Genomic DNA, 23,850 nt, shown 5'->3' with positions numbered 1-23,850 from the left:
ATGGTTTCTAATCAGTCAATATGATAATAGAGAATGTAGAAAAATACTTATACTTAAAGTAAAACATAATGTTACAGCAGCTAGAAGGGACATTGGAAAGTGCACCAGACATTGGAGTCAGGAGGCCTGAGTTCAGTTTCAGTTCGAATCTGAAACCCTTAAAAATAAGTGTCTGATACTCCACAACTCATAGTCACAACCCAGTGACTATGCAAATATTTTAAAAGAAGGAAATGTTGCTGGTGATATATGAGAAGTCTATTTTTGAATTCGAGACCTCTAAATTTCAAGGAAATGTCCCTTCCATTTGAAGGTATGTACATTCTTTATACAAGGTATCTTCTTCTCTAAAAAAATGAAGGTATTCTGAACCTTTTGAGGTCCTCCTTACAGAGCTAATTGGAATAAAGTGTTTGGGGAAGAAGGGAAGCTCACTTTTTCTCATCTTTTATCCTGTTTGACTCAGGTGTGTTGTTATGACGGTAATGAAAATACGATTCCAATATATCTGTAAGTATAAAAATATCCAATAACAAACCAAAGAAGCAGTCAAATGCATAAATCAGACAAGTTTTGAAAGTGATAGTTTTCTCATGTGGTTCCTTACAATGACACAGGTACAGGTTTCTAGGACCTCTTCCTTCCCCCCAAATATGTATGATCAACTCGAAGGGCTAACGACTTGCATGCTTCTTTACTGCAAAAGTTAAAATGTCACTGAAATCTAAAACACTCTATGACAGATATTTCGACCTGTGGGGCAATTTCTTGGAAATAAAATCATTTTGGGAAACATAGTAAACCATCTACACTCCCTGGGATGCAAAGGAAGCTAAGATGAAGATGGACATCACCTTTGCCAACAAGCAGCTAAAATACTTTTTCTCCTAAGATGTGATTATCAGTGTGTGTCAATAATCTACAGAATCCACTCAATGCATAATATGACCAAACATGGAGTTTGTTAGTGTAATTTAGAGCACAACATACCCCTGACAAATAAAAAGGGGGAGAGCAAAGGACACTCAAATGCTGACCATATTGCTCAAGTCAGCCTGTATGAGACATTTTGGTGCGAAGAAAAAGACTGAAGCAGCAAAAACTTTGAGACTGTAGATATTTCATAGAATTGAATGTTTCTCTTAATTATTTCTAAATTGGAAACTGACAAATATACTTTAGTGTTCTCTACTAAGGGAAGACCCTCCTAAGCATGCTCATTTCACTCATTAAGGTTGCTGTTTGCTCAGAATTGCTATCAATGGAGGATTCGGGGAGGAATTCAAGCAATCTTAACTGTTGTAGGAAACGTGTGTGTATGTGTAAAGGAGAGTTATGTGTATGTGTATAATATGAAAATATATGAATTTATCTTACTTTATATTCATAAATATATCAATTTTTAATTCCAACTTGATATGGTGTTCAGAGGAAACAAAAAAAAAGTAGCAAAAACTATAAACTAAAAAAATACACAGCTGAACAAAAGAGCTATTTGCAGGGGAGAAAGATGTACTTTCAGGAATATAATTTCATGTATAAATATATACATTTTGACGAAATTGGCAATTTATCGTTATGTACACTGAATCCTGGCCAGTTTATAGCTGGCCACATCTCAGTGTTCACTCTGTAGTTTTCTTATCCAGTTGCATGGGTTTGTATTATTTTTTGCAATAAACTAGTTTTTCTAAAAACATTCAATAATCTTCTTATGATCTCACTATACTGAAATCAACAAATACACAAAATAAGTGGCGGGACTCACCCTCATCAGATGACCAATTGCTTTCTTCACTTTCATCACTTTTTATATTTCAGCAAGGAATGAAGTGAAAAGAAAGAAGAAGAAAATGAAACATTAATCCTCTTTCTAAAAGAGTCTAGAAAGGCCTAACTAGATTTAAGATCTTTTCTAAAACAAAACATCATTTACATTTGCATGAGTGCTCTTCAGTGTGACACAGAGAATCTGTAAAGCTCCAAATATAAAATTCATATTCACAATATAGCTCACACCAAGGTAGCTGCCATTCCCGGAAGCATTTTTTTTTTTTTACACTGATGAAAGGAAAGTGAGAATTTGTGTCTATGAACCTAATACCTGGATATTTAGAATTGCAAAGTTGACCCAGTTGGGACATCATGGATTTCTCCTCTACAGCCAAGATGTTGAGAAGGAGAAATATCCCGAAATTTTTCAGAGATTATAAGCATAAAGCAGGGGATAGGATATGGCAAGTTAATTGTGAATTTCATAGTATTTTTGTGGCAATTTAACAATCCTTAGGTATTTGAATGCCTGAATTATTGGGTCCGATTTTCCTGTCATCAAGCACTTTTTTACTGTGGTGTGAGTTAATGTCCTCTCAGGTAGAGATCCCTCTCTACTCAACTTATTTTTGCTTTAAGTGCTATGGGGTAAGAGCTACAATTAAGCTTCCACTTTCTTTCTTAATCCCATTTCACTCAATCACTGCTTTAAGAGACATATCTTCTCCCCAATCAAGGAATATTACCTCCAAAAATTCTGTTCTCTGGAATGACTGAAGCATCATATGGTTTCTAATCAGTCAATATGATAATAGAGAATGTAGAAAAATACTTATACTTAAAGTAAAACATAATGTTACAGCAGCTAGAAGGGACATTGGAAAGTGCACCAGACATTGGAGTCAGGAGGCCTGAGTTCAGTTTCAGTTCGAATCTGAAACCCTTAAAAATAAGTGTCTGATACTCCACAACTCATAGTCACAACCCAGTGACTATGCAAATATTTTAAAAGAAGGAAATGTTGCTGGTGATATATGAGAAGTCTATTTTTGAATTCGAGACCTCTAAATTTCAAGGAAATGTCCCTTCCATTTGAAGGTATGTACATTCTTTATACAAGGTATCTTCTTCTCTAAAAAAATGAAGGTATTCTGAACCTTTTGAGGTCCTCCTTACAGAGCTAATTGGAATAAAGTGTTTGGGGAAGAAGGGAAGCTCACTTTTTCTCATCTTTTATCCTGTTTGACTCAGGTGTGTTGTTATGACGGTAATGAAAATACGATTCCCATATATCTGTAAGTATAAAAATATCCAATAACAAACCAAAGAAGCAGTCAAATGCATAAATCAGACAAGTTTTGAAAGTGATAGTTTTCTCATGTGGTTCCTTACAATGACACAGGTACAGGTTTCTAGGACCTCTTCCTTCCCCCCAAATATGTATGATCAACTCGAAGGGCTAACGACTTGCATGCTTCTTTACTGCAAAAGTTAAAATGTCACTGAAATCTAAAACACTCTATGACAGATATTTCGACCTGTGGGGCAATTTCTTGGAAATAAAATCATTTTGGGAAACATAGTAAACCATCTACACTCCCTGGGATGCAAAGGAAGCTAAGATGAAGATGGACATCACCTTTGCCAACAAGCAGCTAAAATACTTTTTCTCCTAAGATGTGATTATCAGTGTGTGTCAATAATCTACAGAATCCACTCAATGCATAATATGACCAAACATGGAGTTTGTTAGTGTAATTTAGAGCACAACATACCCCTGACAAATAAAAAGGGGGAGAGCAAAGGACACTCAAATGCTGACCATATTGCTCAAGTCAGCCTGTATGAGACATTTTGGTGCGAAGAAAAAGACTGAAGCAGCAAAAACTTTGAGACTTTAGATATTTCATAGAATTGAATGTTTCTCTTAATTATTTCTAAATTGGAAACTGACAAATATACTTTAGTGTTCTCTACTAAGGGAAGACCCTCCTAAGCATGCTCATTTCACTCATTAAGGTTGCTGTTTGCTCAGAATTGCTATCATTGGAGGATTCGGGGAGGAATTCAAGCAATCTTAACTGTTGTAGGAAACGTGTGTGTATGTGTAAAGGAGAGTTATGTGTATGTGTATAATATGAAAATATATGAATTTATCTTACTTTATATTCATAAATATATCAATTTTTAATTCCAACTTGATATGGTGTTCAGAGGAAACAAAAAAAAAAGTAGCAAAAACTATAAACTAAAAAAATACACAGCTGAACAAAAGAGCTATTTGCAGGGGAGAAAGATGTACTTTCAGGAATATAATTTCATGTATAAATATATACATTTTGACGAAATTGGCAATTTATCGTTATGTACACTGAATCCTGGCCAGTTTATAGCTGGCCACATCTCAGTGTTCACTCTGTAGTTTTCTTATCCAGTTGCATGGGTTTGTATTATTTTTTGCAATAAACTAGTTTTTCTAAAAACATTCAATAATCTTCTTATGATCTCACTATACTGAAATCAACAAATACACAAAATAAGTGGCAGGACTCACCCTCATCAGATGACCAATTGCTTTCTTCACTTTCATTACTTTTTATATTTCAGCAAGGAATGAAGTGAAAAGAAAGAAGAAGAAAATGAAACATTAATCCTCTTTCTAAAAGAGTCTAGAAAGGCCTAACTAGATTTAAGATCTTTTCTAAAACAAAACATCATTTACATTTGCATGAGTGCTCTTCAGTGTGACACAGAGAATCTGTAAAGCTCCAAATATAAAATTCATATTCACAATATAGCTCACACCAAGGTAGCTGCCATTCCCGGAAGCATTTTTTTTTTTTTACACTGATGAAAGGAAAGTGAGAATTTGTGTCTATGAACCTAATACCTGGATATTTAGAATTGCAAAGTTGACCCAGTTGGGACATCATGGATTTCTCCTCTACAGCCAAGATGTTGAGAAGGAGAAATATCCCGAAATTTTTCAGAGATTATAAGCATAAAGCAGGGGATAGGATATGGCAAGTTAATTGTGAATTTCATAGTATTTTTGTGGCAATTTAACAATCCTTAGGTATTTGAATGCCTGAATTATTGGGTCCGATTTTCCTGTCATCAAGCACTTTTTTACTGTGGTGTGAGTTAATGTCCTCTCAGGTAGAGATCCCTCTCTACTCAACTTATTTTTGCTTTAAGTGCTATGGGGTAAGAGCTACAATTAAGCTTCCACTTTCTTTCTTAATCCCATTTCACTCAATCACTGCTTTAAGAGACATATCTTCTCCCCAATCAAGGAATATTACCTCCAAAAATTCTGTTCTCTGGAATGACTGAAGCATCATATGGTTTCTAATCAGTCAATATGATAATAGAGAATGTAGAAAAATACTTATACTTAAAGTAAAACATAATGTTACAGCAGCTAGAAGGGACATTGGAAAGTGCACCAGACATTGGAGTCAGGAGGCCTGAGTTCAGTTTCAGTTCGAATCTGAAACCCTTAAAAATAAGTGTCTGATACTCCACAACTCATAGTCACAACCCAGTGACTATGCAAATATTTTAAAAGAAGGAAATGTTGCTGGTGATATATGAGAAGTCTATTTTTGAATTCGAGACCTCTAAATTTCAAGGAAATGTCCCTTCCATTTGAAGGTATGTACATTCTTTATACAAGGTATCTTCTTCTCTAAAAAAATGAAGGTATTCTGAACCTTTTGAGGTCCTCCTTACAGAGCTAATTGGAATAAAGTGTTTGGGGAAGAAGGGAAGCTCACTTTTTCTCATCTTTTATCCTGTTTGACTCAGGTGTGTTGTTATGACGGTAATGAAAATACGATTCCAATATATCTGTAAGTATAAAAATATCCAATAACAAACCAAAGAAGCAGTCAAATGCATAAATCAGACAAGTTTTGAAAGTGATAGTTTTCTCATGTGGTTCCTTACAATGACACAGGTACAGGTTTCTAGGACCTCTTCCTTCCCCCCAAATATGTATGATCAACTCGAAGGGCTAACGACTTGCATGCTTCTTTACTGCAAAAGTTAAAATGTCACTGAAATCTAAAACACTCTATGACAGATATTTCGACCTGTGGGGCAATTTCTTGGAAATAAAATCATTTTGGGAAACATAGTAAACCATCTACACTCCCTGGGATGCAAAGGAAGCTAAGATGAAGATGGACATCACCTTTGCCAACAAGCAGCTAAAATACTTTTTCTCCTAAGATGTGATTATCAGTGTGTGTCAATAATCTACAGAATCCACTCAATGCATAATATGACCAAACATGGAGTTTGTTAGTGTAATTTAGAGCACAACATACCCCTGACAAATAAAAAGGGGGAGAGCAAAGGACACTCAAATGCTGACCATATTGCTCAAGTCAGCCTGTATGAGACATTTTGGTGCGAAGAAAAAGACTGAAGCAGCAAAAACTTTGAGACTTTAGATATTTCATAGAATTGAATGTTTCTCTTAATTATTTCTAAATTGGAAACTGACAAATATACTTTAGTGTTCTCTACTAAGGGAAGACCCTCCTAAGCATGCTCATTTCACTCATTAAGGTTGCTGTTTGCTCAGAATTGCTATCATTGGAGGATTCGGGGAGGAATTCAAGCAATCTTAACTGTTGTAGGAAACGTGTGTGTATGTGTAAAGGAGAGTTATGTGTATGTGTATAATATGAAAATATATGAATTTATCTTACTTTTTATTCATAAATATATCAATTTTTAATTCCAACTTGATATGGTGTTCAGAGGAAACAAAAAAAAAAGTAGCAAAAACTATAAACTAAAAAAATACACAGCTGAACAAAAGAGCTATTTGCAGGGGAGAAAGATGTACTTTCAGGAATATAATTTCATGTATAAATATATATACATTTTGAAGAAATTGGCAATTTATCGTTATGTACACTGAATCCTGGCCAGTTTATAGCTGGCCACATCTCAGTGTTCACTCTGTAGTTTTCTTATCCAGTTGCATGGGTTTGTATTATTTTTTGCAATAAACTAGTTTTTCTAAAAACATTCAATAATCTTCTTATGATCTCACTATACTGAAATCAACAAATACACAAAATAAGTGGCAGGACTCACCCTCATCAGATGACCAATTGCTTTCTTCACTTTCATCACTTTTTATATTTCAGAAAGGAATGAAGTGAAAGGAAAGAAGAAGAAAATGAAACATTAATCCTCCTTCTAAAAAAGTCTAGAAAGGCCTAATTAGCTTTAAGATCTTTTCTAAAGCAAAACATTTACATTTGCATGAGTGCTCTTCAGTGTGACACAGAGAATCTGTAAAGCTCCAAATATAAAATTCATATTCACAATATAGCTCACACCAAGGTAGCTGCCATTCTTGGAAGCATTTTTTTTTTACACTGATGAAAGGAAAGTGAGAATTTGTGTCTATGAACCTAATACCTGGGTATTTAGAATTGCAAAATTGACCCAGTTGGGACATCATGGATTTCTCCTCTACAGCCAAGATGTTGAGAAGCATAAATATCTTGAAATTGCTCAGAGATTATAAGCATAAAGCGAGGGATATCAAATGGCAAGGTAATTGTGAATTTCATAGTATTTTTGTGTCAATTTACCTCTCCTTATGTATTTCAATGCTTGAATTATTGTTTCCGATTTTCCTGAAATCCAGCAATTTTTTAATGTATTTTGAGATAATGTCTTCTCATATAGAGATCCCTCTTTGCTCAATTTATTTTTGCTTTATCTCCTGGGGTCTAAGAGCTACAATCAAGTCTCCATTTTCTTTCTAAATCCAATTTCACTTGGTCATTGCTTGAAGAGACATGTTCCCAATCAAGTAGAATCACCAGTCTGAAATTTTTTCCTCCAATAATTCTGTTCCCTGGCATGACTGAAAGTATCATTTGGTTTCTAATCATTTTATATAAAAATATAGAATGTAGAAAAAAATTTAAATAAATAATGTGTCAGCAGCTAATTTACACATTGGATAGAGCACTGGATTTTGGAGTTTGAAGGGCCTTAATTCTATTCAACTCCCAAATCCTCAAAATTTAGTTTATAACATTTGATAAAAGTCACAATAAATCAGTGGCTACATGATTTTTTAAAATTATGCTGGTAATGTATGGCAATGCTATTCTTGTAGCAAACATCTCTATATTTTAAGCAGAAATCACTTGGAGTGATGCATTTGAAGACATGTAGATTCTTTACAAAGTATATTTTTCTGTTTTAAAATGGATATATTGAGAAACTTTTTTATGTTCTCATTATATATCTGATTTCTTTACAATTTTGGGAAAGAAGGGAAGCTCACTTTTCATCGTAGTAACTTTTGTCGCTTTTGGCTTGTCCAGGTGGGTCAGGTGTTTCAAAACAATGTTCCCATTCCTCTATAACTATAAAAATCCCAATGTCAAAACAAAGAAGCAATAAAGTGGATAATCAAAAAGAATGTCAGACCACTTTTGAAGGCAATACTTTTGTCATATGGTTCTTTATATATATATATATATATATATATATATATATATATATATATATATGTTTATGCATATATATATGTATATATATATGTATCTCCCTTTATATTTATAAATACATCATTTTCTAAATACACCTTGATGTCATGAGAGAAGGGAGGAAAGGAAGAAAAAAATAAAGTAAAAAAATATACAGCAACCTTTCATGAATATAATTTCTTATATTAATATATACAACTTTCTTGAACTGGTAACTTGTTATGTATATTGACTCCTCCCCCCGGCATTTAGCTAGACACATTGTAAGGTTCCCTATAGTTCTGTGTTATTATGTTGTATTTTTTTATTCTTTTTTAATGAAATTAATGTTTTTTTTAAATATATGTTACTGAATAAATAATCTCTGTATAATGAAATTAGAAAATATAAAGTATGAATTAACCTCACCATTATAAAACTTGTCTTTTTCTCTCCTTGTTTTATGTTCCAGGGAGTATTCATTTGAAAAGAGAAAAAAATAAAAAAATACATGAAATGTTAATTCCTCATTTTAAAAAGGTAGATAGACTCAATTTGCCTAAAGGATCTTTAAAAAGAAAACCATCATTTACATTTTAGACGGCCCTGGAAGAGGAATCCTCTTTAGTGTGAGGCACTTTATGTCTCCAAGAAAAAAAAATATATACATATATATATATATATATATATATATATATATATATATATATATATATATATATATATACTGTGAATGTCTAGAGTAACAAAAATTTGGAAGAGATCATGATGGTGAAAATAATTCTGAACAGGTTATTGTACTCCATGCTCTGACAATAGAGAATCCCTGTCAAGGTTTATTTTTAAAGCTTTAATTTCTTAAACAAAGATAGAGCCAAAATATAATTAGATACATATATTTCCATTGAATGTGGATCCCTTCATAATTGTTTAAGCTGAGATATTTCTCACTAGGTTGAAATTTTATTCAAAGCCCTTTGTAATGAGATATCCCATGATGATTTTTATGTCTGTCAGCATGCTGTGTAGAGATGGCATCTCTCTGCTTATTTCAATGACAAATACACAACATTATTTCTTAAAAAAACATTTCTCATAATTATCTTTTCTCTACACTGAAAAGCGCCTAGCAGAACACAATACAATTATTTTGAGAAAAGATCATATGATATTATTCATTCATTCTTTTTCTTCTGGATGGGTTGTTTCAAGGTCACTCATTTTGGCCCTTTTCTGACTCAGCCAAGTCCTTTCCCTTTCTAGGATGGCTGCTTCATCAGAACCTGGCAGCTTTTCTCAGAAGTCATTTCCAATTGAGACCTTCCTGGCTGTGAGAGGATAGGAAATTCCTCAGACATGCTTGAAAAAATGATTGCCCCACCCCCTCTCCTTTGTTACACCTCCTGCTTTCTCCTGTGCTTTTCACACAGTTTTCCTGAGCTAGCTTGATGAATGGAGAGACCAAAGGAGTGAAATGGATTTAATGGTACACTGATCAACATCCCCAGGGCCTTGGTAGAGATGGAACCTCACTGCTCACCACTCTTCTTCAAGAGCATGTTTTTCTTTGTGTTATGCAATCACTGTTTTATTTGACCATTTTGAATAAGTATCAGCATAAGCTGTTTTAAATGATCCCATTTAATATGAATATTGGACCTCAACACAAAGTTAATTCTAATCTAAGAGATTCCAATAGAAACTCACCAACAAAAACTTTTCCGGAATCTTTTTTTTTTCAAATGGATTTCACCATTGTCTGAAATAGTCAAACGTTTGAAAGTGACTTAAATTAGTATTTAGAGAAAAAAATGAACCATCAGTCATTTTCCTAATGTGAAATTAATGTTTGACTTTTCCATAGTAGAAATTCCCCCCATCCTTGTCCCCTACCCAATAGATGACAACTCTCAACAGGAAAGAAAAATAGAATACTTGGATTGCCTGAAAGTTACGTTTCAGTAGTGTTCCAATAACTATGTAATCTGTAAATGTTAATGTCATTTCAAAAAACTCACCACATTCAAATAAATAAGATGTTTTTGATGTAACTTTCACATGATGCATTCCTTAAAATGAAAATAGATGTAAATAGATGAAAATGAAAATAGAAATATTATATATATCCACACATATAAATACACATCTGTGAAATCATTTTATATATTCACATATGAAGAGACAGATAAAGGCAGAGACAGACTGAACTATTATTATGAAATTAGATAAGAAAAGGACTCATTTTATAATGATCTTGCATTACCTATTGAAAGGGCCTTGAAAAGTAATCAAATTCATACATTTTTTCCTGCAGTTTGTCACTTTCTCTGCCTATTGATAAGGGTTGAGGTTCCCTTTAAAATTCTCAACCCCCATGGATGAATATCTGGGCCCTGCCCCCACGGGATCTGAGCTGGCTTGGGTTTTCTCAGCCCCCCCAGTCAGTTTCATCCTTATCTGAAAAGGTCACCAAGAGTTTGGCACTGCCCACAATCTCCTTTTAGGTATGAAAGAGCCCAGCTGGAGCTCTCACTTTGCAAGAGCCCTTCCCCCCAACACATGGTTATCTTTCTGGCCAGGTAAGGGTTCCTGCCCGCCCAGCGGCCACCTTTGGCCCTGGCATCTTTCTAACTGAACTTTACTTCCAAATTTCTACAATAAACCTTTTATTTATCAATCTAGTTTTTCGGGCCTGTAAATTCATTTACAGAGGACACTGTGCCTCCTGGGATCTTTGTGCAGGCCAGCGGGATTGCCCCTTTCCTTTCTCTCATCACTATATCCTATGATCCAATCTATTCTCTTGTTCTAGGTGCCCTTTATATTTGAGAAGTTAACTTTCTGTTTTCATATAGACAAATGTGTGTGAACATACCACATATACTCACAATGCAGAGATAGCTTAAGTCCATTAAAAAAGGGGAAAAAAGAAAAAAAATACAGAAAACATTAAAGTGGGAAAATCCAGGGGCAGGTTGAAAAACCAACAGGCACTGTAGAATAAAATCCATGCTTTCCAAAGAGGCAGATCTTTTAGGTCTGGCCAGTATGGGAAGAGAAGAGAGATTTTTCACACCATTCAATGAGTAAGCCTAAGTAGTATTTCAGGCAAAGAATCTGCACTCCTACACGTACTCCCTCCCTCTACTTTCTAAATAAACACCTGAATGAATGAATCTGGAAGGGGAAAACTTCAAGGTTTCTGGCCAAAAAAGAACTGAAGCTATTTGCATTCAATCTGAGTCAATGGACACCCAAACAATGACCACATGGGGCTTGATCCAGGACCTTTTGGTGGTCAAGTAGAATCAGATTGGTTTTGGAAATTCAAGTATTAAATTAAAACAAATGTCAAATTAATGAATAAAATATAATAAAATAATTTTAAAATTAAAATTTTAAAATAACTACAAATTAAAATTGAATTGAATTTTTAAAAATTTAAGAATTAAAAATTAAACCAGGATTAATCCTGGTCTTTAAGAAAGGATAGGCATTGCTACTTATTGGAAGGAGGGGAAAAGAAGTAGTAACTATTTAAGGAAGACAATTATTTTGCTGGGCAGATATTTAAACAGTAAAACAAAACAAAGGAGGGTGGGTTTAAGGGATTTCACTTTTAGAATACTGCATGGTAATATCTGAAGGATAATGAATGGTAAAGTAGAAAAGTAGCACCTACCCAATATTTCTGAAGCGTGGCTTCAAGTAAAATTCGGTATATTTTGACTGTCTGTGGAAAAAAAAAAGTCTTCCTATATCAATAGTAAACCAGCTTTTTTCACTGTCCTATGGTCAGGACTGACACCATTTAGTTGCTCTGTCCACTTTTAAAACAGATGCTTTATGATGCAACAACACCTCATATTAGCTGATTGATTATGATACCTGTCAGAGTTGTCCAGATTCAAAACTTTGTTGTAAGTTTTTTCCTATGTATGCTTTCTTAACCACACAGATAAAAGGTTTTTTGGTGTGTTTGTTTTGATTGGTTTTACCTTTTTAGAAGCTTACATTTTTATAATTCCCATTGATTAAAAGCACTGATTCCCTTTCCAATGAAATTAAGTAGAACTTTCTCTTTGGTGGGCATATGTCATGATTTAAGTCATCCAAGTGTTCCTAAACATTAAGTCCCCTCAGACTGATTCTGAGGAACTGAGGTTTTCTTTGAGAAATATGCTCTAAAGAAAAATATCTGATAACATCACTGGTGGAAAAAAATTAATCTATAGGAAAAATGTGGTTTAATATAAAAGGTAATAATGTCAAATAAGAACCTGTGGATTTCAAAAAGATAAATTCCTGTAATTTGGATATAGAATAGGAAAAATGTTCCAAAATCCCTGCAGATGTATTAGGAAGCAGATCCTATTTGTCAGAAATGTATTCTATCTGAAATCTAAGCTAAGTAACGCATTAGCCAAAAGAGAAAAAGGGAAAAAAATACTTGTAGGATTTTCTAACATAATCTAGTATCAAAACATCATCATTGAATCAGGCAAGATAAAAGTCCAAATGTCTTCCACAAATGACGTCTCTTAGACTTCAACCTTGTACATGGATTACCATTTCAATTCTGTTAAGTGTAATGGAATCCCAACATGTGTAAGTAAATTCATAATGAATTTGAAAATCTATAAAAATAATAGGTGGTTCAGTGAGTTAATACTGATCAAATATCTTCTCTGGCCAAGGCACAGTGCTAGGGGCTGAGGAGAAGAAGGGTGGTCATCTAAGGCAATTTTGTCTCTCAAGGAACTTCCAGTCTACTAGGGATGACTACATACTAACAATGCTGTATGTACAATCTACATACAGAACATAGTTTGAGGCAAAATGAAGAAAGAAAATTGCTCATAATAAGGATTCTACAAGTAGTTCTTGTAGGAAAAAAAAAAGTTGATTTCTAACTTGTACTTGAAAGAACCTAAGGACACTCGAAGACACAGAAATCAGGAGAGAATACCATGAATGAGGAGAAAACCAGGGAGGAGGACTGACTCTGGTTGAAAGTTGGAATTTTGATGAAAATTTAAAAAGCCCAAAGAGACTGGATCCCAGAAGATACAGACAGTAAGGTCTTTGGAGTAATGGGGGACCAAAAAGCCTGGAGGAATCCTAGAAAGTAAGAGTGAGAGAGAGAGAGAGAGAGAAGAGAGAGAGAGAGAGAGAGAGAGAGAGAGAGAGAGAGAGAGAGAGAGAGAGAGAGAGAGAGAGAGAGAGTGTGTACTTGTGTGTGTTTGTGTGTGTGTGTGTGTGTGTGTGTGTGTGTGTGTGTAAGGGGGGAATAGGAATATGTTCAAAAATTATTGAGAATTAATCTTGGAGTTGGATAGGGAATCAGTATTTAGTAAATTGAAGGAACAAGTTGAGGGGATACCCTTCTGGAGGATCTCTTTTCCAGCTGAGTAGAGAACACATTAAAGTGGGAAAAACCACTTTCTAAATAAACACCTGAATGAATGAATCTGGAAGGGGAAAACTTCAAGGTTTCTGGCCAAAAAAGGACTGAAGCTATTTGCATTCAATCTGAGTCAATGGACACCCAAACAATGACCACATGGGGCTTGATCCAGGACCTTTTGGTGGTCAAGTAGAATCAGATTGGTTTTGGAAATTCAAGTATTAAATTAAAACAAATGTCAAATTAATGAATAAAATATAATAAAATAATTTAATTTTAAAATTGAAATTTTAAAATAACTACAAATTTAAATTGAATTGAATTTTAAAAAATTTAAGAATTGAAAATTAAACCAGATAGGCATTGCTACTTATTGGAAGGAGGGGAAAAGAAGTAGTAACTATTTAAGGAAGACAATTATTTTGCTGGGCAGATATTTAAACAGTAAAACAAAACAAAGGAGGGTGGGTTTAAGGGATTTCACTTTTAGAATACTGCATGGTAATATCTGAAGGATAATGAATGGTAAAGTAGAAAAGTAGCACCTACCCAATATTTCTGAAGCGTGGCTTCAAGTAAAATTCGGTATATTTTGACTGTCTGTGGAAAAAAAAAAGTCTTTCTATATCAATAGTAAACCAGCTTTTTTCACTGTCCTATGGTCAGGACTGACACCATTTAGTTGCTCTGTCCACTTTTAAAACAGATGCTTTATGATGCAACAACACCTCATATTAGCTGATTGATTATGATACCTGTCAGAGTTGTCCAGATTCAAAACTTTGTTGTAAGTTTTTTCCTATGTATGCTTTCTTAACCACACAGATAAAAGGTTTTTTGGTGTGTTTGTTTTGATTGGTTTTACCTTTTTAGAAGCTTACATTTTTATAATTCCCATTGATTAAAAGCACTGATTCCCTTTCCAATGAAATTAAGTAGAACTTTCTCTTTGGTGGGCATATGTCATGATTTAAGTCATCCAAGTGTTCCTAAACATTAAGTCCCCTCAGACTGATTCTGAGGAACTGAGGTTTTCTTTGAGAAATATGCTCTAAAGAAAAATATCTGATAACATCACTGGTGGAAAAAAATTAATCTATAGGAAAAATGTGGTTTAATATAAAAGGTAATAATGTCAAATAAGAACCTGTGGATTTCAAAAAGATAAATTCCTGTAATTTGGATATAGAATAGGAAAAATGTTCCAAAATCCCTGCAGATGTATTAGGAAGCAGATCCTATTTGTCAGAAATGTATTCTATCTGAAATCTAAGCTAAGTAACGCATTAGCCAAAAGAGAAAAAGGGAAAAAAATACTTGTAGGATTTTCTAACATAATCTAGTATCAAAACATCATCATTGAATCAGGCAAGATAAAAGTCCAAATGTCTTCCACAAATGACGTCTCTTAGACTTCAACCTTGTACATGGATTACCATTTCAATTCTGTTAAGTGTAATGGAATCCCAACATGTGTAAGTAAATTCATAATGAATTTGAAAATCTATAAAAATAATAGGTGGTTCAGTGAGTTAATACTGATCAAATATCTTCTCTGGCCAAGGCACAGTGCTAGGGGCTGAGGAGAAGAAGGGTGGTCATCTAAGGCAATTTTGTCTCTCAAGGAACTTCCAGTCTACTAGGGATGACTACATACTAACAATGCTGTATGTACAATCTACATACAGAACATAGTTTGAGGCAAAATGAAGAAAGAAAATTGCTCATAATAAGGATTCTACAAGTAGTTCTTGTAGGAAAAAAAAAGTTGATTTCTAACTTGTACTTGAAAGAACCTAAGGACACTCGAAGACACAGAAATCAGGAGAGAATACCATGAATGAGGAGAAAACCAGGGAGGAGGACTGACTCTGGTTGAAAGTTGGAATTTTGATGAAAATTTAAAAAGCCCAAAGAGACTGGATCCCAGAAGATACAGACAGTAAGGTCTTTGGAGTAATGGGGGACCAAAAAGTCTGGAGGAATCCTAGAAAGTAAGAGAGTGAGTGAGAGAGAGAGAGAGAGGGAGAGAGAGTGTGTGTGTGTGTGTGTGTGTGTGTGTGTGTGTTTATTTGTGTGTAAGGGGGGAATAGGAATATGTTCAAAAATTATTGAGAATTAATCTTGGAGTTGGATAGGGAATCAGTATTTGTTAAATTGAAGGAACAAGTTGAGGGGATACCCTTCTGGAGGATTTCTTTTCCACCTGAGTAGAGAACACATTAAAGTGGGAAAAACTGGGGGCAGGTTGAAAAACCAACTGGCACTGTAGAATAAAATCCATGCTTTCCAATGAGGCAGATCTTTTACCTCTGGCCAGTGTGGGAAGAGAAGAGAGATTTTTCACACCAATGAGTAAGCCTAAGTAGTATTTCAATCAAAGAATCTGCACTCCTACACCTACACCCTCCTTCCACTTTCTAAATAAACACCTGAATGAATGAATCTGGAAGGGGAAAACTTCAGGGTTTCTGTCCAAAAAAGAACTGAAGCTATTTGCATTCAATCTGACTTCCGGCCAAGATGGCGGAGAGGAGGCAAAGAGCTGCTTGAGCTCTGCATGTTCTCTCAGAACTTACTTCATGAAAAGCCTTAGAATTAATGCTTGACAGGACCAAAAATAAATAAATAAATAAATAACAAATAGTCACCAACAGAAGACATCCTTGAAATTTGCCGGAAAAGTTCTGTGCTTGCTTGTTGGAGGGGACAAACAGACTGGGTGCAGACTAAGGGCAAGCCCAGAGAGCAAAGACGGCAGCTAACACTGCTCAGACCAGAGGGGGCCTTCTTCCCTTCCATTTCTGTAAAACGACCTTTACCCGAGAGTGGATACTCCGCAGCAGAGAAGGGATAAATACCAGAGGTAAAGAATAACACCCCCGGAAAACTAGTGTCTTTCAGGACCTGGCCACCCCCACCCAGAGTGACTCAGTGCATTCTTAGAGTCTCAGAGCACAGATGCAGCACAGCCAATAGCTGTCCTGCTAGTGCCTCGCTACTGTCTCCCACAGTCTGTACTGGAAGCCCGGTTACACCATCCAGACCCAACCCCCACTCCCAGAAACAGACCATTTGTTTTTCTTGTCAATTTGTTTCTTTGAGTCACGCTCTGACAAAAGGAACAAAAAATTTAAAAGGTCTCTTATCAATGACAGCTTCTGTATGGATAGAGAGCAGACTTCAAACCCTGAGGAGATTAAAATCAGACTGTCTCTAGAGGAATCCCCTAAGGGGAATATGATCTGCTCCTCAATACACAAGACTTTCATAGAGAAAATCAAAAAGGCTATGAAAAAGAAAGGGAAGCTTGGCAAGAGAGTCCTGAGTAGTCCTCCCAGGCCTTTAAAGATAGAGTGGACAAAGAAAACAAATCATTGAGAAATAAAATTAGTGAGTTGGTAAAAGAAAACAGCTCTCTAAAAAGTAAAAGGGATGAAATGGAAAAAAAAAATCCCATAGAAGAAAAAAAAAACTCACTTAAAAACTCAATTGGAAAAGTACAAAAAGATACAAAAAAGTGAGTATAGAAAATACATCATTGAAAATTAGACTCGAACAAGTAGAAATGAATGACTCAAGGACAAATCAAGAAGTAGTCAAGCAAAACCAGAAAAATGAAACCATTGAAAAGAATGTCAAGTACCTTGTAACATGCCCTCCTGGCAGTTACAATTACTAGTCTGCCCTAGGCCCAACAGAGTACCTTTGACCACTGACTTTTGCAGTGTCAACTCTTCCTGGCTTGCCTCCTCTGAGGCCTTCAAAGGTCTCTGGCCATGATTTCTTGAATCTATAGTTAAATAACGGGTAGCACGCTCAAACATTTATTACACCTCCTACTATAATGCCCTGACTTGTTGGTTCCCTAGTGAACACCTGGTGTGAAGACCCATGTGTTCTCTCCCAAAGTCCTTAGCTCTCGGCTATCCATCAGCTTGGCTTGGCTTGGCTACCCCAGGTTAGGGAGCCAGGTTCAAGAGAGCGACTGCTGTCTGCAGTGGCCTTCTAAAGGGCCTGTCAGGTCACACACACAGCCAACCAGCGAGAGAGTCGTCCCCCATTACCAAGCTATCTCAATATGGCCAAGATCCCACCTACAGGGCAGTCCTAATATCCACAGAGATTACTTCTGGGCCACTCAATCTCCTGTTGCGCTATGGTGCCACCCATTTAAAGGGCCCTTACAGTACCTTACAGTTAGGGGAGTGGAGATGGGGTGGGGGGGCGAATGCCCTGCTAAGAACCCTGCAGTGCAGATTAATGACTTCCTTGAGGCAAGTGTGTGAGCAGTGAAAGTGTCACTACCCAATTCAAAGCCGCTGTAAGGCTGTGGGTTTTAGCAGATGACTAGCTGAATAGCCCTGCTCAAACAGGAAGTGTCTCTGCCCAAGAAGCACAGTCTTGCTGCTGAGGTTCTGTTGCCCCAGGCTGAGCCCCTACTGTGTAGATTAGAGACTTCCCCAGGCTGCACTTCCCTGCTGTGTAGATTTATAGCTGCCCCGGCCAAGCTTCAGCGTGCCGCTGCACAGTTGCGCTGGTCTATGCTCAGTCACTTCTGGTTTCTGTATGGGGGGGTACAGTTCTGGTGTTTTTAGAGTACCTTTACCTCTGGTTGTAATCTCTGTGGTGGACCGCTGCTTTACAATCAAGGCAAAGCAACAAGCCTATGTCAGGGTCGTTTCCACTGCCATTCTAGCCACAGAGGCTACCCCTGTCCCTGGTCCACTCAGGATACCAGACTTTCCTATCTCCCTGCCTGCCTCTTGTCTTTTTCTGTCTCTCAGGACAAACTTGATCTGGCAATCTTCCAGGTTCTCTTCAGCTGGTAAGTCGTTGCACCTTGCATCTTCATGCATTTCCCCAGTCAAGCACTATTTTTAAGGCTAAATTCAAAGACTGGTATTGAGGGCAAGACAGAAGATTAAAGAGCATGTGCCTTCTCTGCCATCTTGGCTCCACCTCCTCCTAGTCACAGTTTTTTCCTCAGAAATAGAAGGAATTCACCAGTTTCATTGAATGTCCATCTTTTTCTGTGGAAAATAATGTTCATTTTGGCAGGCTAAGTTATTTTTGGTTGCATAAAAAGTTCCTTAACTTTTGGAATCTCAGAATCCAGGCCCTTAGATCCTTTAATGTGGAAGCTACCTGATCCTGAGTAATGCTTCTTGTGGCTTCTCTGTATTTGATGGTTTTTAAAGCTGCTTTTACTGTTGTTTCCTTGGTTTGATAGTTCCAGAATTTTACCACAATATTTCTTGGAGTTTTGATTTGGGGATCTCTTTCAGTAGGTGATCTGTGAATTCTTTCAATGTCTATTTTGCCCTCGGTTTCTAACATCTGGACAGTTCTCTTGGATGATTTCCCAAAAAATAATCTAGGCTCTTTATTGTTTTTTCTTAATTTTGTTTTGTTTTGTTTTATTTTTTCTTCATACTCTTCAGGAAGCCTAATAATCCTCAGATTATCTGTCTTAGATCTATTTTGCAGATCTGTTGTTTTCCAAGTAGCTATTTAATATTATTTTTTCAAATTTTTCTTTTCTTTTCTTTTTTTTTTTTTTTTGCTTGATGGATTCTTGGTGTCGCCCTGAGTCATTCATTTCCATTTGTTCAATTCTAAATTTTGATGAATGGTTTTCTTCATTTACTTTTTTTTTTCTTTTTATAATTGTACAATTGAGTTTTTAAATGAGTTGTTTTGTTCTATGGACTTTTTTTCCATTTCCCCAATTTTTATTTTTAGAGAGCTATTTTTTTTTCCAATTCAATAATTCTGTTTTTTAGGGAATTAATTCCTTTATCCATTGTATCTTTTAATGAGTAGGATGATTTATCCAGACCCTCTTGGCAAGCTTACCTTTTCTTTTCCCATTTTTCTTCTAGCTCTCTTGTAAGAGACTTTTTAATTTCTTCTATGAGGGTTTTGTGTGATGGGGATGGGATCATATCCCCCTTTGGGGTTTCATCTAGAGACAATCTGTTATTAGTCTCCTCAGAGTTTGAAGTCTATTCTTCATCAATATAAAAGCCATCTACAGTTAGAGCCCACTTTAACTTTTTATTCATTTTGACAAAAAAGAAACAAAGAAAACAAACAAACAAAAAATGACAACTGTAGTCGGCTTTTGGGGCAGTATGGTATTATCTAGCTTGCTCTTCAGACAACAGGAGGTAGCAGTGAAGCAGCAGTGGGACAGCCATGGCTGCGCTGTGACTGCTTAGTAAGTGGGTTTCTCTCTGAGAGGGTGCTGAGTCACTCCAGGTGCTTGGTGGATATGTCCAAGTCCTGAGATATTCTAGTGTTTTAGGGTCATGGTCTTTCCCCTTTGTGTTTATAGCTTCTCTGCTGATCTACTGCTTGTTGCCAGAGCAAAGTAGCTTGCCCTTTGGTAAAGTTCTCTCTGCAAATTTTCCACTTGCTGAGATCACACCCTGCCCCTGTCCAATCTGCTCAGCATTGAGCTGCCTTCTCTTCTGTCACTGCCAACTTTGTCCTGGCCCACAAGCAAAAACAGACCTCTTTTTGGTAAATTCCAAGGATACCTTCTATTGGTGATATGCTGTATTCCCAATATTCTTGTTTTTGTTTTTTTTTCAGTCAATCATGAATTCTGTTTCATGAAAGAAGTGTCTGAGGGCAAGAAAAAGCTTAGATCATGTGTGTATCATCTCTACCATCTTGGCTCTGCCCTGGTTTATTTATTTGTTTGTTTGTTTGTTTGTTTGTTTGTTTTTTTGTAATTTTCAATTATGTTTAATGAAAACATCAGAGTTGAATAGAACATCTGATCTTTAAATACAGAAGCAAAGATTAACAAAATAAAAAGGGAAGGCAAAAGGGAAAAGGAAGGCTAATACATGGGAGGGGAGAAGTAGAAGGGGAAAAGATAAGTAAGGGGGGGGACTGAATAAAAATAAATAAAAAGGAGGAAAGATTGATTGAGGTAGTGTTTAGAAGGAAAAAAAAAACTGCTGAGGATGTAGAGGGAGGAAAAGAGAAAGAAAGGTGTAGCCTGGGGAACAAAAGGATTGGGGAAAAAACAGAATCAGTCATTTGAACTCTGAATGTGAATGACATGAATTCTCCCATAAAACAAAAACCAGAAATACACTGGATTAAAAGCCAGAATTCTATCAATATGTAGGGGTGTTGTGGCATTTTTAATTTTTATTTTTTTATTTTTTCATTTAAGGAAGTGTGTGGAGGGAAGGAACAGAATATTTTTGTAAGGGTCACTTGAAATTTTACCCATGCAGATGTTCTGTCAATTAAAAATATGATAAAAAAACAAGTCATGGTCTTTCCTGGAATTTCTACTCACTGGGTGTTCTGCCCCCCTCCCTGTCTTTGTTTCCTTGATTGTTGGAGCTTTATAAAAGTCTCTGGAATTACTTAATCCTTGCTGGATGCTTAGAGACAAGAATCTGTTCCAATTCTCCAGTCTTAAAATATTAAAAACCTCTAACCTTTGTTTTGCCTCAGTTTCTCTGGTATTACATTGCTGGAGGCCTGCACAAGAGATGAGATCTGAGAGCAAGATTAGAGATTATAGGACAGGTCTCTGCTGGAAGCCCTGAAGAGGCTGGGTCTGGGCTCTTTTAAGAAGGCCAGCCATCTGGTTTCATCCAGAATCCCAGAGAAAAAGCAGTTTCAGCTTCAAGAAGAGCTCACCATGAACACCATTGTTTGGGCCACAGTGGAGCAATTGTTTTGAAATCCCTGCAGCGAAAGTTTTCAGTTGGGTCTGATTTCTAGCAAATCTGGGTCCCCGAAAAATGTTGGACTGATGAGCCATACAACTCTGGGAAGTGCCAAAATGATGCCTTGTGGTATAAATCTGGGTGTTCACTGAACATGACTTAGTTCGGGGTGTCTTTGGACGGTAAATATGTGTGTTTCTAAGCACAGCTCTGAGTGTGTTATTGATTTATTTATTTTTTAAACACTACTGGTCTGGGTGTCTTTGGTCTCGTATCTGCTTTTGGGGTATTTTTTTTTAATCTGGGTAATCTCTTTGAAAGCAGAGAATTCACCAAACTGCAATTTGGAAGCCTATTTTATTTTATTTTATTTTATTTTTATTTTTTTTGCAGAACATAAGGTTTTTAATGATTACTTGTAACATGAATACACTAATAACAATACTCCTTTCTTAGGTGTGCAGACAGCACAGTGTGAAAAACCGAGGTATTACCCCAGAAATCCTCCACAAGATGGGATGGGTCTCAAGATGTTGGGGACATTGCTCTAGGTATCTTTTTTTTTTTTATTTTTTATTATATATATATATATATTTATAATATTATCCCTTGTATTCATTTTTCCAAATTATCCCCCCCCTCCCTCTATTCCCTCCCCCCGATGACAGGCAATCCCATACATTTTACATGTGTTACAATATATTCTAGGTACAATACATGTGTGTGAATATCATTTTCTTGTTGCACAATAAACATTAGAATCCGAAGGTACATGCAACCTGGGCAGACAGATATTAGTGCTAACAATTTACATTCACTTCCCAGTGTTTCTTCTCTTGGTGTAGCTACCTCTGTCCATCATTGATCAACTGGAAGTGAGTTGGATCTTCTTTATGTTGAAGATTTCCACTTCCATCAGAATACATCCTCATACAGTATTGTTGTTGAAGTGTACAGTGATCTTCTGGTTCTGCTCATTTCACTCAGCATCAGTCTATTTAAGTCTCTCCAAGCCTCTCTGTATTCCTCCTGCTGGTCATTTCTTACAGAGCAATAATATTCCATAACCTTCATATACCACAATTTACCCAACCATTCTCCAACTGATGGACATCCATTCATCTTCCAGTTTCTAGCTACAACAAAAACAGCTGCCACAAACATTTTGGCACATATATGTCTCTTTCTGCTCTTTAGTATTTCTTTGGGATATAATCCCAGTAGTAGCGCTGCTGGGTCAAAGGGTATGCACAGTTTGATAACTTTTTGGGCATAATTCCAGATTGCTCTCCAGAATGGCTGGATTCTTTCGCAACTCCACCAGCAATGTATTAGTGTCCCAGTTTCCCCACATCCCCTCCAACATTCATCATTATTTGTTCCTGTCATCTTAGCCAATCTGACAGGTGTGTAGTGGTTTCTCAGAGTGGTCTTAATTTGCATTTCTCTGATCAGTAGTGATTTGGAACACTCTTTCATGTGAGTGGATATAGTTTCAATTTCTTCCTCTGAGAATTGTCTGTTCATATCCTTTGACCATTTATCAATTGGAGAATGGTTCGGTTTCTTATAAATTAGGGTCAGTTCTCTATATATTTTGAAAATGAGACCTTTGTCAGAACCTTTGTTTTTAAAAATATTTTCCCAATTTGTTACTTCCCTTCTAATCTTGTTTGCATTAGTATTCTTTCTACAGAAACTTTTTAGTTTGATGTAATCAAAATCTTCTATTTTGTGATCAATAATGATCTCTAGTTCTCCTCTGGTCATAAATTCCTTCCTCCTCCCCAAGTCTGAGAGGTAGATTATCCTCTTTTCCTCTAATCTATTTATTATCTCCCTCTTTATGCCTAAATCATGGACCCATTTTGATCTTATCTTGGTATATGATGTTAAGTGTGGATCCATATCTAATTTCTGCCATACTAATTTCCAGTTTTCCCAACAGTTTTTTCCAAATAATGAATTTTTATCCCTAATGTTGGTATCTTTGGGTTTGTCAAAGATTAAGTTGCTATATATGTATCCTTTTTTGTCCTTTGTATCTAATCTGTTCCACTGATCTACCGGTCTATTTCTTAGCCAATACCAAATGGTTTTGGTGACTGCTGCTATATAATATAGCTTTAGATCAGGTACACTTAGACCACCTTCCTCTGAGTTTTTTTTCATTAGTTCCCCTGCAATTCTCGACCTTTTATTCTTCCATATGAATTTTGTTGTTATTTTTTCTAGGTCATTGAAATAGTTTCTTGGGAGTCTGATTGGTATAGCACTAAATAAATAGATTAGTTTGGGGAGTATTGTCATCTTTATTATATTCGCTCGGCCTATCCAAGAGCACTGAATGTCTTTCCAATTATTTAAATCTGATTTTATTTTTGTGGCAAGTGTTTTGTAATTTTTCTCATATAATTGCTGACTTTTCTTTGGTAGATGGATTCCCAAATACTTT

General features: G+C 36.0%; 1 protein-coding gene across 1 annotated transcript in view; it reads right to left on the bottom strand.

The window, feature by feature from the left end:
* The window catches only part of LOC141561376 (uncharacterized), a 150,609-nt gene that overhangs the window by 10,534 nt on the left and 116,225 nt on the right, over positions 1-23,850 (bottom strand). The window contains exons 14-18 of the mRNA XM_074300861.1: positions 5,553-5,625; positions 4,328-4,365; positions 2,994-3,066; positions 1,769-1,806; positions 436-508 (exon numbers count right to left, since the gene is read on the bottom strand). Coding sequence (XP_074156962.1) covers positions 436-508; positions 1,769-1,806; positions 2,994-3,066; positions 4,328-4,365; positions 5,553-5,625 — 295 coding nt within the window. The remainder of the gene's footprint in view (positions 1-435; positions 509-1,768; positions 1,807-2,993; positions 3,067-4,327; positions 4,366-5,552; positions 5,626-23,850) is intronic.

Source organism: Sminthopsis crassicaudata, chromosome 3 (genome assembly GCF_048593235.1).
Source record: "Sminthopsis crassicaudata isolate SCR6 chromosome 3, ASM4859323v1, whole genome shotgun sequence".
In the NCBI taxonomy this organism is placed as follows: Eukaryota; Metazoa; Chordata; class Mammalia; order Dasyuromorphia; family Dasyuridae; genus Sminthopsis; species Sminthopsis crassicaudata.
This window is presented reverse-complemented; position numbering and strand designations above follow the sequence as displayed.